Below are 18352 nucleotides of genomic sequence, written 5' to 3' on the forward strand. Positions count from 1 at the left end.
GACAAAATATTTTGTAAACTTGGTTTCTTGCCCTGCACACCAGCATTTGATTCCTAGTTTCTAAAAGTTAAAGCCATATCTGTTTATGTGCATGAGGGGCTTTTCTTTGTTTAAAAATAAAACTTTTTTATATACAGTATTTGAAAACTTGTCTTAAAGGACAAGTTTGGTATTTTACACTTAAAGCCCTGTTTTCAGATTGTTTATGATGAAATAGAACGGTTTTGACTGAAATGTCGACATATGCGGCTGCCCTGAGAATTTTTCGCGTGTTTGTGTTTCACCTCACACCTCTACAATGGGTTTAATGGTGCACTGGAACAATCCGTCCTAAAATGCATTAAACTTTCGTTTACAAAGACGTGAAACTCACCGAGTGGTCAGGGGTGTTCACTGATATGCTCACACAAAAATCGCTGCAAAATACGCATTCCAACAGGTTTTATCGTAGTTTTTACCAACTCCATTGACTAGTATTAGATGTCCTGTGAGGTACGGTATTACTCCGCGCCGGGAACTTTGTTTCTATTCTTGCAATTGGCAAAGGCGGATCAGCGCCACCACCTGGGCTGGAGTGTCTATTATTCAAGCTCTAAGCGAAAGAATATACGGGTGTGAGTCGTTTGGAAAAATAGGTCCACAAGTTAACAACGAATGCTAAAACAGCTGTTTTAAAGCATCTTTTGCAGCGATTTTTGTGTGAGCATATCAGTGAACACCCCTAACCACTCAGTGAGTTTCACATCTTTGTAAACGAAAGTTTAATGCATTTTAGAAAGGATTGTTCCAGTGCACCATTAAACCCATTGTAGAGGTGTGAGGTGAAACACAAACACGCAAAAATTCTCAGGGCAGCCGCATATGTCGACATTTCAGTCAAAACCGTTCTATTTCATCATAAACAATCTGAAAACAGGGCTTTAAGTGTAAAATACCGAACTTGTCCTTTAAGTATATAAAATAATCTGTTTCATAAAAAAGAAGTTCATTTTTAGGCCACTCAGCACATAATGTGACAACATAATCCTATCCTATATGAGCTTTGAAAGAAATGAGCCATTCTCTGTTATTGTCATTAACTTTATTAAACTGAGATTAGTGCCTTTGCAAAAATTTACCAGAGGACACATGCTTCAACAAACACTTAAAACTGATAACAAGTTTGACATAAACGTGAACTCTTCCCATTCACAATACTGTTGAATATATATAGTTAAATTTATGTATATAAAAACAGGAATGTAGTGTAAACAAAGGATTATATATTAGATTACTACATGTAAAACAGTAAAAATAAAGTCAGGATTACAGGCTTAGCATATGTTTCCTTCCTTTCAAAAAGATAATACAAGCATTATTTTAAAGAAGACTTTATACAATTACGCATATTACTGCATTCATACAAAAATAATTACACCTCTTGCAAATTCTGTAATGCTTTGTTATTAATGCATTCCTCAATCATCATCTTCCAGTTCTTTGGAAATCCAAACAGCTGGATGTGCATTAACTATGTGAAGGTGGTGTGGAGTCAGCAGTATCAGACCCCTTTTTCACAAGGATTTATTTCACCTCTAATCTGATGTCAAACCAAGCATATTGTTCAGGCTTAAGGAAAGCTTGGCTCTTTTATCATCTCCCTCGCTAGTAGAATCCACCAGCGGGTAGTCCTTATCAGCATCAGGCTTTGTAACTTTAAATGTTCCTCTGTTCAGTTTAATAGGGTTGTCTTGTTCTGAGCTTTCGTTACGTGCTTTAGACAACCTCAGCCTTTCTAGAACATCTACAGCAGATGACTGTCCATTGACCCCAGCAGATGGAGATCTCCAATTTGTCTTTTGTGATGAGGAGGCCATGGCATCAGCCAATTCTTTTGTAGGGTCAGCATTGAGGTCAACCGCTCCACTGAGCTCTTCCAAAGCGGTGTCAATGCTACTCATAGGAGGCAAGGTGTGTGACTTAAATTTAGGTATGTATTCTGGAAATTTCATTTCTGCTGTGGGACCATCTACTTCTGGTGTGTTAACGCTGATGTCCCCGTCTTTTGAATGAGATCTTCGCCAATTGAAAGGCCATTTGAACTTATGTTTGGAACCCTCAATATCAGCATTGACACCTGGAACATCAACATCGACCCCAGCATTGGGCAGACTCACGTCAGCCTTAGGAACACCGATCTCAGGTGTAGAGAGGTTTAGATCTGGTCCACCTACGTCAGCCGAAATGTCAACATCGGGAGATTTGACTTTAGGGCTGGAAAAGTTGAACCTTTTGAGTGTTGGGAATTTCACCTTTGATTTGGGAGCATTAATGTCAACATCTGCTGTGGGAAGCTTTGCATCAACATCTGGAACATTAACATCTGCATCTATTCTAGGTGCAGAGAAGTTGAAATCAGGAGTACCAATCTCAGGTGCAGACAGGTTTAGATCTGATCCACCTACGTCAGCAGAAAGGTCAAGATCGGGAGATTTGACTTTAGGGCCGGACAAGTTTAACTTTTTAAATGTTGGGAATTTCATCTTTGCTTTGGGAGCATTAATGTCAACATCTGCTGTGGGAAGCTTTGCATCAACATCTGGAACTTTAAAATCTGCATTTACTTTAGGTGCAGATAAGTTTAGATCAGGTGCTTCTGCATTTAGGTCAATCTCAGGGGTCGTTAGATTTGGAGCAGTAAGATTAGATTTTGGTTTCTTCAATGAGATCAGTTTAAACTTCCCAGATGGAGCCTCTATGTCTGGGGACTGAAAATCTAGATTAGGAAGAGTTACGTCAGCTTTTGGTAAAGCTGCGTTTAGATCAGGTCCCCTAACCTCAGCTTTGGGAAGGTTCAGATCAACACCAGGTGCGTTCAATTTTCCTTCGAGTTTGGGAACCGAGACATCTAAATCTCCATTAGCATCCAGCTCTGGGCCTTTCAGTTTTGGTCCAGAAAAATTCAGTTTTGGCATATTAAAATGTGGCATCTTATATTTTCCAGATGGAGCATTAATGTCAACATCTGGGACGTTCAGGTCTGCATCAGGCCCTTCGAGATTTGCTTTTGGCAAATTTAGATCTATGTTTGGTGTGGAGAGATTGAGATCTGGGGATTTTATATTTCCACCAATGTTTGCAGTTGGAGCTTTCAAGTCAGCTTTTGGCAAATTAAAGTCTAAAGATGGAGAATTAATGTCACCTCTTGGTGAAGAAAGACTCAGATCAGGTGCACTTAAATCTAGATCAGGCCCCCTGAGTTCTCCTGTGGGCATGTTCATATCTACATCAGGTGCTTTCACCCGAGGTGCACTGAGACCAAATTTAGGTATTTTAATATGAGGAAATTTGCCTTTGCCTGAGGGGGCATCAATGTCTACTTTGGGAGAATTTAAATCTATCTCTGGTGCTTGGAGGTCTAAATCTGGGGATTTAATATGAGCCCCCGGCAAGTCCAGATCCACATCTGGAGCTCCAAATTTGCCCTTAAATTTGGGTGCTGACAGATCTAGGTCAGGCCCTTGGAAATCTGCTTTGGGTGCTTTCAGGTTAACATCAGGGACTGAGACATCAACATTTGGTGCATTTAGATTTGCATCAGGACCTTTCACTTTTGCCCCAGAAAGATTTATTTTTGGCATTTTAAAGTTGGGTTTCTTAAACTTTCCAGATGGAGCTTTTAGATCAACATCTGGTGCATCCACATCAATGTTTGGAGATTCAATGTCCAGCTCTGGTGAAGTAATACCACCCTTTAATTTTGGTGCAGAGAGGTTAAGGTTTGGTGCCTTGACATCTAGATCTGGACCATCCAGTTTAGCTTTTGGCAGATCAATATCTACATTAGGAGATGACAAGTTCAAGTCTGGTGTCTGTATGTCTGCGTCTAGATCTGGACCTTTCACCTTTGGTTTATGTAAGTTAATCTTTGGCATTTTAATGGTAGGGAACTTGTGCTTTCCAGATGGAGCATGAATGTCCACATCAGGTGCATTTAAATCAACATTGGGGGTCTTTAGTTCTGCTTTTGGTAAAGCCACATCTAGGTCTGGGGTGCTGATTCCTCCTCCTATCTTTGGTGCTGAAAGATCAGGTGTCGAGACATTTGCATCCAAGTCAACTTCTGGTGCTTTAACCTTTTTCTTAAACCACCTTTTTTTGCCAGATGGAACATCTAAATCAATCACAGGAGATTTGACATCTACTCCTGGCAGATCCATGTCAACATTTGGGGCACTGACATCTGCATTTACCTTTGGTGTACTGAGATCTGCATCAACATCCACATCTGGTAGTTTTACTTTTGCATTTTTCTTCTTTAATTTGGGGAATTTGAACTTGCCAGATGGGGCCTCGACGTTGGCTTTTGGCGATTCAAAGTTTAGATCTGGGCCGCCTAGGTGAGTTTTGGGCAAGTTCACGTCCATTTCAGGGGAGTTGATGTCTCCATTAATCCTCGGGGCTGATAGACTCAGATCAGGGGTTTTTAGGTCAGCGTTTAAGTCTGGGGCAGTTAAATTCACATCACCATCAACCTTAGGTTTCCTGGTATGTAAATTGAAGTTGGGCATCTTAAACTTGGGGGTTTTGGTGGTCAATTCAGGTTTGTCCAGATTGACAGAAACATCTGGAGTGTTTAGTTGAGGGGTGGAGACACTGACATCAGGTGCTTCAATTGTGCCATCCAAACCTGAACCTTTGAGCTTTGGCGCATCCATGCCAAAAGTTGGCATCGTGAACTTTGGCGTGCTGAAGTTAGGTGTGGATTCATTTAGCTTAACATTTGGCATTTCTCCATTTATTGTGGGGGTTGAGATTCCACCCTTGAGGTTCGGTGCATTTATTCCTCCATTTAGTCCTTTGACACGAACACCTGGTGCTTGAAGTCCTCCCTCACTGTTCAATCGAAGATCTCCAAGAGACTAGAAGTGTGAAGATGAAGATGAAATATGAACAAAGAAGTATTTAAGCTTGTGATATTCTTCTTGTATTATATTTGCGATGTTCTTACCAGCCCTGCTTTCAGATCTCCTGCAGTCATAAGTTCAAGATTCTTGTCATAAGGCTCAATGATTTTGATCAGCTTCAGTACATCGTCTTTACTGAGATGATCAAGGTGAATGGTGGCAGCAACAAGCTGGTCACCTGGAAGAACCATCAGACAGACCATGTATTACACTATTTTAAATAATTTGAGGCAAATGAATAACTCTATAACTTCTATAAATCTTTAAATGGGTTTTTACCTTTTCTCAGATTAACTGCAGGATTTCTAACACCTGTGACGATGACGCCTCCTTCATCCGTGTCCTCCAAAACCACACTCTCGGAGAGAGCAAGAGTCTGACTTTCACCATTCTGCACACGAATATGGAACTTTATTATTATTTCATCATATATACATATTATTGTATGTATCAAAGAGAATAGTTTTTCTGATGACAGGACACCAACCATCATTTCTAAGCTTTAAATACTGGACATGTCATGAAAACCAGTTCTCAGCTGATCTGTCAAAACAAAAAGGAACAAGATTTTTTGGAATCATTCCATAAATAGAATTACAATAAAAATGGCTGTCTGGCCCAATAAGTCAATGGTCGTTCAACAATTCGTTTTACTTCGTAATTTTGGGGAACATACAAAGAAATATGGTGACTAATCAGAATGAGTCAGAACTTAATGGGAATCGGAGACTGCGGCTGGTTTCAGACCACAAGACTACGGAGAATCCCCAGCATCTTCAAAACAAAGCTGTTACATGCAGTCATCACTCCTTTATAAATGCATGGGTTTAACGTCCTCAATAATCCCCTCCTACACTTTTTTATTGGTTTGTTACATCTGTATTGCATCATTCAGTGGCACATAACACTGACCATGACAAAAGCAGCATCTGAGTGAGTTTAACATGACTAAGTGATGAATTCGGTGCTGATCAAACTGAAGATTTAAGCATTATAGAAAGTAACTGTAGCTTGTTAGAGAAGAGAAAGAGGAAGTGGCCAGGAAATGTCAGGAACCACCTCCAGTTGTTTCGTGAGATGCAGTAGCTTGTAAGGGTGGTTGCGATTAATCATTCATGTACCATTACTAAATAGAAGATATGAATACAGTATTTCACATTTTTGGCAGACAACATTACTGAATCATTGTCAGTGGACAAAATATAAGCAACTAGCTGCGGAGATGACATAATTTAATGAGGTAAACCTGTAAACAACATAGCACTTCCGGTTGTCTCATCAAGTCAGTGGGTTTTATCTATGTTCTGAGTGCGATAGAGTAGAGACGAGGACTAATTTAAATATTCATAGGGCTGCGTATAATAAATGAGGTAAGGGTGTAAAGTTACAGTTAAGCTGTTTTAAAGCATGAGGAAATCACTCAATGCTCAAAGATCGACTAAAGGGGGAGTCTAATAAAGTTTGAAAGGTTGTAGTTCAATAATAGACTTTTCTAGTAAACGCATTTAGATTACAAAAAATTATAAAAGTTGTGTTCATTTGTCAAGATTATCTTGATGGAGACAACGTGTAAGCATCATGACTTTTGCTGATCATAGAGTGATCATTTTTTTTAGATTATCCAAATTCCTATAGATTTTTTGCAAAATGAACAAGTATGAAATGGATATTTTAAGATTTGTTGATGCACCAAAAATCGTTCTTTGCTAGCAAGAACCCTTTTACAATCTTTGATTTTAAGTGTTGCATTATAACCTCAAAATAACCCAATTTACCTGAATTTACTGTAAGAAGAACCTTGTGTATTCATTGGCAACTCATTAGTTAGTATTGGGATAAACAAAAAGCAAAGCATTTTTCCTGTAACCAGGGTGTTAAACTTTGATTCTTTCTGTTGATAAAGTCGACATTCTGTATCTTTACCAGATTGTTTACTTTGTGTATTTGGACCGGTGGTTTGTATGTGTGGAATGCTTGAGGAATGGATGGAGTGTAAAAAATGAGGAGAAGCAGGTTGTTCAGATGAAAGAATGGTGATTAGATAAATACCACGTCAAGATGAATCTCTTTCTATCTCTCTCTTCCATGCTTCCTGTTTGTCTCTTGGAAGGATACATAATTGAATATTTTCCCTATAGAGCAGTGGTTCTCAAACTTTTTCAGCGTGCGGCCCCCTTTGTGTACGGTGCATTCCTTCGTGGCCCCCCCAAAGAAAATTTATGACAAAAAACAGTTTACAACTTCACATTTTAATTAAACAAAACATTAAATTATACAAAGTAGTGCTGCCTTATTTTTTTTAGGTTTAATTTCACAGAATTCATGATAAATTAATGTATTTTATAAAATGTCATAAAACTGGGGCCCCCCCTGGCACCATCTCGCGGCCCCCCTGAGGGCCCCGGACCCCAGTTTGAGAACCACTGCTATAGAGGGTTAGGATTTTGATTGTGAGATGTCCTGATTCCAGCACCAAAAACCGTTTAGTTGTTTTCTAAACATTTGCTGATTGAGTGATTTAATATATTTTAGTTCCCACACCACCATAATGCCACCCTAACCCTTATGAAACTTAACCATTGTTCCACTATATGCAAATAAAAACAAAACATCTTGGTTACTATAATTAAGCCATGGTTATCACATGGTTTGCTGCAGTAACCACACATTATCCATGGTTATCGTAGTAAAAATTTGATTATTTTTCAAATGCTAATTAATACACCAAAAACATAGTTGCTACACTAAGAAAGAATGTGTTTATTTTAACACATTGCTTTGTGTTATACTATTAACACATTTTAGAAACATTATGTGTTATTTCATGTTGATTTTGAGTTCAAATAAATAAAAGGACAAAACAAGATGTGTTAAAAAAAAATTAAGAGATGTGTTAAGTTACTAGACACATAACACATTCGTTTTAACGAGTGTACAGTTTTACTATAATAAAATAAATATAATAAATATGAAGGGCCTTTCTTTGCAATACAGAATGCAACAAATTCCCAAATGCTTACTACTAAAAAGCCTAGTTCTAAAAATGCTGTACAGCAGTTAAAATTATATCATATTCAAGTCAATTTTATTAATAAAGCACTTTCAAAACCATTAAAATGGCCCAAAGTGCTGTCCATACTTATAAATAATAATAAAACACATGGAAACATGCAATAATAAAATCAAGAAAAACATATATTGACTATATTAAATACTTATTGACACGAAATCACAATGATTTTACTCAGCAAAACATCACAAATCTCCTGTTCAGTTTCGCTGAATGCTTTGAGCAATTCAAGTGAGCAAGACAAGCGCAACCTCCTCACATAACAACAATAAGGGTAAGAAAGTCAATCGCATAGAACGATATATTTTTTATAAACTCTGAATAAAATCTACCTTTAGATCAGAAATACTATATTTGTTCTTAGTCTTGTCTTTGACATGCTGTCCAAAATTGTGTGAGGTTTTACCAATTATTCAACTTAAATGTAAAAAAATCATATGTGTGATAAAACAATGTTTGCAGTATGATGTTACTTATAATGCTATGTAAATGATAACACAAACACATGTGAAATTTGAGAGTGACCCACTTACCCACTGTTGTTCATGTGAGTGTATCTGCGGCCGCTGATGTTGACACTTCCAAACTCCAGATGAATGTGACTGTCTCATACCTGCTCACTTGGAAGAAGTTTCTGTCAGATAGTTGCATGCATAGCCACCAAACAGGTTCTACAGCACCAACATGACTTCCCTGCCAACCACACACAGCAACACACCGAAACTACAAAGAAACAGGGCAAAGTCTGAGAGTGATTGAAGAGATTGGAAGTTTACATGGAGATGCATTGCCTTAAGGAGAGCTAACATAAAGAAATTATGTTCTACAGAACATCATGCTAATGCATTCTTTAGACTAAAATGATAACGAAATACAGTTTTTTGCTGTTTACTCACTTAGTATTGATGTTAGTCCATTAGTGCAAGTGTTATTTAAGATGAATATTAACAATTATGACATTATGTCATTGTTACACTAAAATTAGGGACATGTAGGGGCTGTTATATACAGCTGCAGTCTGTTCATGGCATGCGAATCAAATCATGTGCAGCAGCAGCAGCAGCATGAAAAATCAAGCACAATACAAAAATCAACATAATGAAAAACATAATCAACATTTATTTTGGCTTAAAATTTCAAGAGCATGGTAAACCTACACAATACCTTAATTTAACCTGTGTGTCTCTCTCAATCAGTTCCCTAGCTCCCTAGGTCGTGAATCAGTAAATTGTGTACACAGACTCAGGCACTGGTAAGGCCTGGCTCACCACTGATATTTAGTTTTACAAAGTATCTTATTCAGAAGTGGCCACAACGAGGCTGTGCTTAGCAACGCAAATGAGAAACTGACCGGCCGCTGGTCACACCTGGAACTCACTTCTCCGAATTTGTCAAATAAAATTTTAAAACAGATGCTATATTTAATAACTGACTGCAGAAGATAATACATAAATATATTCTCATCTAAAGTAATATTAAAACTACATTTTGTGACCCAGACACAGTTATTGTAATTAAGAAACAGTTATTAAGGGGGCTTGTACGATATTGGATGAAGAGCTTCAAAAATGTCAAAGGGTAAGGGAAAATCTACACACTACTGAGACCATCGATGCTCCCTGTTTTTCGCGTAGCATTACGGGAAATTTTTAGGGAACTAATGTAACAGTGCACTCGAAGTATTTTGCGATTTAGACAGCCAGCCAACTCCCTGAGCAGTGCTCTGACTACTGGTTAAGCTGATGGACCCAAACTCTCCAGCACACCTTTCTAAATTAAGGTGCTTCACAATGCCACAGCAGAACCATTTTTGGCTGAATTTTTCAAAAAATTTTAAGAGTGTAGCAGTGTCATCATGAAAAATTGCAAATTGAACTCAAATACTTTAAAGACACCATGAAACGGAAGTAGCGATTGCCTTATTTTCCCCGTATTGACGTATATTCGATTGAAATTGACTTCTGAAATGAAATATGGCAGGGCTGGATTTGAATTTGTCCATCGAGATCTGATTGGATCGTTTAAAGTTGGATTGTGTTGCTAATTGCAGCAATCTTCTCCCGGACCCCGCCCGCCTGCCATACCCTATGACCGGAAGTAATGAGAGATCATTTGAGGAGATTTGCGTTTTTGATTAAAGATTATGAATTTTAAAAATTATGACGCTCACAGATGTCATATGTAAAAAATACCACAATGTTCCAAAACAAATACCTTTTATTCCTTTAAAGGGACAGTAAGTAGGATTTACCCCCACCAAGTGGTGAAATTGTATTTTGCATTCAAACGAATAGTGCTCTCTAGCGCCTCGCTTTTTCAAATGCGTGTTGCACATTGAGCCGTTATGTACTCACTGATCTCCTTGTCCGTTTCAGCTAGTTCACGTGTTCTGAATGAAAACGTGTTGTGGAAGCGCGTTGGTAGGCTAGTGCTTTTTGTCCCTCTCAGCTATTATAGTTTATCAGTATGGCGGAACGACATGGAAGCCTCATTGGACTTACCCGTTCAATGTAAGTAAAGAGAAGAAATTCTAGCTTACAAAGAAAAGTCAGATCACTGACAGAGGTCATTTGACACCAACAATGACATATTTATGAATAAAGACATTGAATTTTATTAATAAAACACTTAAAACCCTACTTACTGTCCCTTTAAATTTCATGGCGACTTTAATTTCCATGACTGACTAATATAAAATAAAAATGACCAAAAAATTGTTTGCTTTAGATACTCGTTATAAAACATAAAATATCTGAAAATACCACAAAATGATGACCCTGAGAAAAGTGATGTCATAAAACTAATTTCAATTTATATAAGTTAGCACAGTAAGTTCGGCAGCAATAAAATAAAGTGAAACAAAATCTAAAAGTAAAATAAATGCCAAACTTTGATTAAAATGACAATTAATACACTGGTAACACTTTACAATAAGGTTGTATTTGTTAACATTAGTTAATGTATTAGCTAACATGAGCTAATACATGAAAATATTTATCACTAATTAATCTTTGTTAATGTTAGTTAATGCAAATACAATTGTTCATGTTAGTTCACTGTGCATCAACACAGTTACAACTTTTGATTTTAAAAATATAACAGTCATGCTAAAACTAATATGAACTAAGAATAATAAATGCTTGAAGTATAGTTCATTGCTAGTTCATGTAAGCCAGTGCTTCCCAAACTGGGGGTGCAAGATGGTGCTGGGTGAGTGGTCTACACTCCTACACAACCAGGGGGGAGGTACATCGAAACGTTTGATAACCACTTATGTAAGATAATGCATTAACTATTATATTACAAATACAAAAAAGTAAACATATTTTTCAAGCACATTTAAAAACTACAACAAGCCTGCTGTGCACTTTATACTGAGATATTCCTCAAAACTAAACAATACTGACAGTTTGTCAAGGATGAAATACAATCACTAAAATTGAGGAGATAAGGATACAAATCTATCACATGACCATTTAAAAACCCACATTGTTAGTGGCACCATTGACCTGAAATCCTTACAAATGCAACATCTTGCTGTAACTCATGTCAACAGTGAAATACTTGACTTCCAAGAGTTGTGTTTGCCTGGGTTTGGCTTTATGTTCTTGTTCCACACACCCTTAAGTGGTTTCTGCATATGAATGAATAGACATGCAGGAAGGTTTCAGTACTTCAGTAAGTAAAACATCAGTTACTGTTTAAAACACTAATGCAACACCCAAAAACCCAGACAGAGCAGTTTTGCACTACTGAGAAGTATTCGATCATTCGACCTTTAAACAAATCAACTGGAAATGAATAATATTGAACGTTTGAGAAAGGTGAAACAAGTTTTACATTTTTTTCTCTTACTTATGAAGTAAGTTTTCATTCCTGTGCATTATAACATTGTCACTGTAACAGCTTTTTGTTTCTTTTAACTCATGAACTGCAGTATATCCACATTTCTAAGTAATAAGTAATAAGTGTTTACACTGTTACTCATTCTGTCTTGATGTAATCAAGCATGCAGGCCTATGTCTCAGGATGTGGATTCTGAAAATAAAGGTGCTGCACATATCATAGATAAACAATTTTGGCTGTATGGTTTTATAAAGAACCTCTAACATTGAAATAAACTTTTTGTTTCGCAAAAGCGTTTTTTTGTAGTAAAAACGTTCTTCAGACAGTAAAACAAAGAAATGCTTCATTGGGGAACCGAAAATGGATATGACATCGCTGATGTGAGAAACATTTTGTAGCATCTTTATAATTAAACACACTCTTAGAACGAATGTGTTAAAATAACACATTAGTGTTGATTCTTATTATTGAAACAACACATTTTGTGTTACTGTTAACACAACTTGTGTTATATTTTAACACAAAATCAACACAAAATGACACATAATGTGTTAAAATTACACATAATGTGTTAAAATCTTAACGCACAAAGTGTAAAACCTTTCTAAGAGTGCATTATCATGTGAAAGTGGAAATGAAAGTATAGCATTAGCACTGCATATTAAGGTTCAAGTTCACTTATCTCTGACCTGTGAATGTTTACGCGCCAAAAAGACTGTAGCCTATGTAGCAATGAATTGCAGATTGTTAAAAAGTTTTACCATTTCTTAGTTCAGGATTTTTTAGGCCGGCCTAAAATGGTGGCTTGAGTACGCACTTGAGCCACCGTGGCCGTTTCTCAATGTCAATGATACTTCCTTGGCAGGACTAGTCCTTACAAGTCACTTCCTTTAGAAGCTAGGCGAGGCTCCTCTTAAGCATTCGGAGAACATGTAAATGGAACAAGCTAGCAAGTGCACATCATTGCGTCTATTGCCCTGTCCCAAATGGGCACACTTTGATGACATCATGTAGTGCAGACCCTAGGGACCCTTGGCGTGAGTCCAAGAGGGTGCACCAAGTTGGATTTTGGGACAGACTCGAGCGTCACACCGGAAATAGGAAGAGAAGTTGCCAATCAGTGTGAACTCCTCCCTTCCATCGTCTGATTGGTCTGATTTCTCTTTCGCAAGGACTTCTGGGTTGGTAGAGTGCGCGAAGCCTGCTGCAGTGCGGTCTTCGCCGAAGACTGCATCAAGGGTTCAAAGGGGGCGCTGATGAGCACACTTTGCAGGATAAACATGACAGATGGGACATCCTACTGACTTGTAGACTAAGCGAGCACGCACAATTTAAAGCCACGAGACCGAAAGTCCACATGAAGTGCACCATTTGGGACAGGGCCAATGAAAGGTGTGCTTTCGGCGATGTGCGCATAGGATTGTGGATGATTTCAGTGCGAGAAGAGCGCAAAGGATACACATCCCATTGCTCAATGTCAAGGAAGGATCCTCGGAAGCCAGAATTTCAAGGACGTCCGTCGAAAGGACTGTTCCAATGTCGAAGATCCTCGGAATTTCAGCCAAGGACTGAGTCCTTCTTTCGAGAAATATCCCCTATGCAGGAAAGGATGCATATGTGTATCCTTTGCGCTCTGAAATCACCCACAATCCTATGCAGGCAGTGCCAAAAGCACACCTTTCATTGACGCAATGACGTGCACTTGCTAGCCTGTTCCATTTACGTGTTCTCCGAATGCTTAAGAGGATCCTCGCCTAGACTCTGAAGGAAGTGACTTGTAAGGACTACTCCTGCCAAGAAGGTATCCTTGACATTGAGAAACGGCCACATATGCATCCTTTACTGTATATTGGATATTTCTCGAATGAAGGACTCAGTCCTTGGCTGAAATTCCGAGGATCCTCGACATTGGAACAGTCCTTCGACGGATGTGGATGATGTAGCATCCTCGAAATTCTGGCTTCCGAGGATCCTTCCTTGACATTGAGAAACAGCTCATGTATGGCCCCACCCCACAATCACGAGCTTCGATTCAGGTTGTAGCAGTATTTTAAAATTGAGAGAGATGGCAGCTCGCCCACAAGTGGGCGTGGTTTCAGTGCAAACAGCAGACACACCCCCACCACTTGAGAGCAGAGAATCCTCTATTTTTCCAAGATATTTTTTATTAACTTGTTTTTTTCCATCATTAAAATTTGGTTGGGTGGTTAATAAGCTCACACAAAGACCTGTGTGGTCGAAACCAGTATTAGCAGTGTGCCCATTTTGGTTCTTCAACTATTTAGTTCTTGTGATCAAGCACCTGCCCTAAATAGTTTATTGGATGTGCACACATTTTATTTATTTTTTGTTAATTACACATGAGGTGTGACAAACTTAGAACATATTTAACATCTGACTTTACAGGGACTTTAATAGAGGATTTCCATATCATTGACTTATAGCACTTGAAAACAAACTAAGGGTCAGATTTTCTAACAGCTTGCTCCAGCGCAAATGCCTCTTTTGTTGTTAAAAACCGTGAGGATTAACTAGAGACACAAAGTGAAATTGACGCTGAAAAGGCATGACGTTCACATTTTGCGACTGACCTAATTCCATGTGCATTCGTAGGTGTTTTTCTTTCAGACGGAAAATAATATGGGGGGTGAAAATGTAAATTTATTGGTCAAATTTTGACCATCATTTAACACCTGTCATGTTTTTGTCCCCATGTTCCTTAACCTGCGCCTTAGTAAATCACTCGCAGAAAGTTTCCATCAGTGCTTCTTTGAAATTGCGCTCCTACCGTAATTTGCCCTGTTTAGTAAATCTGGCCACACAAAATGTATTATTGTCCTATTTAGAGAGACAGAGCTTTGTTAAATAACAACACAAAAACCCTAGAGGTGTGACATCATATCCTGGTGCCCATATTCCTTGCATTGTTTTAAGTAACTTTGCAGGCCTGAAGCATAACCACACCTTTAACCAACATTCTGAGCTTATGCCTATAAAGTCTTTTTGCACCTAGGTTCACTAAATTAAACAGACGACACAACTGCACATCTTCACAATAGAGGGTTTATTAGTCATTGTCAGAGAGTTCATGAAAGAATAAACTCTCCCAATTGCGCAATTGTAAATGTTTACAGTTCTGCACATATGGTTTACTTCATAAGCAAAATGTGGTTTTAGTGATTGAAAGCTTCATAATGCGTGGGGCAGATTGTATATTTGGTGCAAATAAGCAGTGCTTCGTATGATTATTTCCCTCATTATCACTGTGTATTCAGCAAAGCTCCTTTTGACCGGACTGTCATAAACCACAGATGTATTACAAGACCTCAGAAAGTGTTTAAAATTGGAAAGCACCTTGTGTACCTAGCGTAAGCTCATGGATGAAGACTGACTCTGGCATTGAGCTTGTGCAGTTGTTGCTACATGTCTATGGTAAGAGCAGTACTTTTGCCTCAAGGGAGAACTTTGGAGTTGAATCGTTGACTTATTTATTTGCGCTAGATCTAAGTCTTGATGTCTGGGCGTCAGGTACGAACTTGTCTGCTTCATTGTGTCTATATAATGAAATACAGTCATCAGCAACCTACAAACAAAGAAACTCCCTCAGTTATAAACATGTTAAGAACCCTTCACTAATTGATAAAGACTTGAACTTCATAGTAGTGGGAACGCGGAGAATGTTGCTTCCCTCACTGGAGAAGAAACAGGTGTCTGAAAGTCAACATATATGGCAACACACAGATAACTAAGTTTGGTCAACTTATAACTCAAATTCTTGTGTTGGCTGATGTCACTGTATATGATTGAGCAACTGCAGAGTGCTTGAATTGTTAAAAACACATTTTTCACATTGCACAAACTACCATCGACAGGCTGCTGAATGCTTCAGATGCCGCTGATCCGGTTATAACACACTACTATTGTTACTAAAGAAACACTAGCAGTTAAAATGCAAAAGCTGCAAACAATTTATTGCACATAATCTAAGGGTATTTCCAAGTAAAACTTTTTTATATAATTAAATGAATAAATAATAAAGATAATAATTAAATAATAAAGAGGTTATAAATATGCATAATATAAAGCAGATAAACGCATAATATAAAAGCAGATACATCTGAATACATATTTGATACAGTTTTAGCAATAACTATACTTAAAGCAATACTCCAGCCAAATATTAAAATTACCTCATGATTTACTCACCCTCAAGCAATCCAAGATACATACAGGTGCTGGTCATATAATTAAAATATCCTCAATAATACCATTAAAAATGTGAAACTTGTATATTATATTAATTCATTACACACAGACTGATATATTTCAAATGTTTATTACTTTTAATTTGATGATTATAACTGACAACTAAGGAAAATCCCAAAAAAAAGAAAATTAAAATATTGTGAAAAGGTTCAATTTTGAAGACACCTGGTGCCACACTCTAATCAGCTAATAAACTCAAAACACCTGCAAAGGCCTTTAAATGTTCTCTCAGTCTAGTTCTGTAGGCGACACGATCACGAGGAAGACTGCTGACTTGACAGTTGTTCAAAAGACGACCATTGACACCTGCCACTGGGAGGGCAAGACAAAAAGGTCATTGCAAAAGAGGCTGGCTGTACACAGAGCTCTGTGTGCAAGCACATTAATAGAAAGGCGAAGGGAAGGAAAAGATGTGGTAGAAAAAAAGTGTACAAGCAATAGGGATAACTGCACCCTGGAAAGGATTGTGAAACAAAACTCATTCAAAAATGTGAGGGACATTCACAAAGAATGGATTGCAGCTGGAACATTCACAAAGAATGGATTGCAGCTGGACTCAGTAATTCAAGAACCACTATGCGCAGACATGTCAAGCCACTCTTGAACAACAGACAGTTTCAGAAGCATCAATTTTTTTACACTGCTGCTGAGTGGTCCAAAGTTATGTTCTCTGATGAAAGTAAATTTTGCATTTCCTTTGGAAATCAGGGTCCCAGAGTCTGCTTAAGGGTCCATTGTAAAGTTTTTACAGTCAGTGATGGTTTGGGGTGCCATATCATCTGCTGGTGTTGTTCCACTGTTTTCTGAGGTCCAAGGTCAACGCAGCCTTATACCAGGAAGTTTTAGAGAACTTCATGCTTCCTACTGCTGACCAACTTTATGGAGATGCAGATTTCATTTCCTGTGCACACAGTGCCAAAGCTACCAGTACCTGGTTTTAATTGGCCAGCAAACTCGCATGACCTTAAACCCTATAGAAAATCTATGGGTTATTGTGAAGAGGAAGATGCGATATTCCAGACCCAACAATACAGAAGAGCAGAAGGCCACTATCACAGCAACCTGGGCTCTCATAACACCTGAGCAGTGCCACAGACTGAACGCCTCCATGCCACGCTGCATTGCTGCAGTAAGTCAGGCAAAAGGAGCCCCAACTAAGTATTGAGGCTGTACATGCTCATACTTTTCATGTTCATACTTTTCAGTTGGCCAAGATTTTTAAAAATCCTTTCTTTGTATAGGTCTTAAGTAACATTCAAATTTTCTGAGATACTGAATTTGGCAGTTTGTGATTTATATCATCAAAATTTAAAGAAATAAACATTTGAAATATTTCTGTGTGTAATGAATTAATATAATATACAAGTTTTACTTTTTTAATGGAATTACTGAAATAAAAATTCTAATTATATGACCAGCACCTATATTATATATCATCTTTCAGAAGAACACATTAGGAGTTATTTTAGTAAATGTCCTTGCTTTTCCAAGCTTTTAACAGTGGAAAGCAATGATCAGGGAACAAGTGCATTCATTCTTCACAGAAGTAATCCACACAGCTCCAAACTTTTATAAAAGCTTTAAACTTTATAAACTATAATAACTAGCTTCCAGTCTTGAACTTATGGGATTCACGAAAGTCATTGTGCAAAGTACCTATGGCAACCAAAGCTGGATATTTTTCTTAAAAAAAAATCGCATTGATTAACCGCGGAAGACCTTTATTAACCCATTGGAGCAGTTTGGATTACCTCTGTGAAGGATGAATGCACTTTTTGAGAAGTCAGAAGTTGTTTGCTAATCCTCATGTTATTACAGCTTGGAAGAGCAAGGACATTTACTACAATATCTCCAAATGTGCTGGTCTGAAAGATGGATGGGGTAATTTTGATATTTATCCCTTTAACAAAAGCTTTAGTTCTTGTAATTGTATTTATATTTCTTAGAAAGACTGACACAAACTGTCTAAACTGACACGCATGACTCTCTTATGACTCACAGCGAGATAATACAAAGGACTTATACAGACAAAGAGAAATCAGAGCCTAATCAATCTACATCCCAAATTCCAGAGGTCTATGAGCACACGTTCAATTTGGTTCGATTTGGTTATAAATGTTTCTGTAATGTGCATAGCCATTAACTCATCTGTTGCTGGTTCTCGATAGTACCCCTGTAAACTAAGGCGTGGCAGAGATTCAGGAATGCAACAACTCCACATTCC

The 18352-nt window shown here is 37.9% G+C and overlaps 1 protein-coding gene across 1 annotated transcript; it reads right to left on the bottom strand.

Annotated features, from left to right (window-relative positions):
• Positions 1-1070: 1070 nt before the first annotated feature.
• On the bottom strand, positions 1071-5479 carry LOC135727203 (uncharacterized). Its single transcript, XM_065244990.2, has 4 exons — positions 5434-5479; positions 5226-5337; positions 4991-5124; positions 1071-4901 (listed from the first exon to the last, which is right to left on the bottom strand). Exons 1-4 carry the CDS (start codon positions 5437-5439, stop codon positions 1575-1577), a joined length of 3579 nt encoding a protein of 1192 aa, XP_065101062.2. The 5' UTR covers positions 5440-5479; the 3' UTR covers positions 1071-1574.
• Positions 5480-18352: the final 12873 nt, after the last annotated feature.

This window comes from Paramisgurnus dabryanus, chromosome 17 (genome assembly GCF_030506205.2).
Source record: "Paramisgurnus dabryanus chromosome 17, PD_genome_1.1, whole genome shotgun sequence".
Classification (NCBI taxonomy): Eukaryota; Metazoa; Chordata; class Actinopteri; order Cypriniformes; family Cobitidae; genus Paramisgurnus; species Paramisgurnus dabryanus.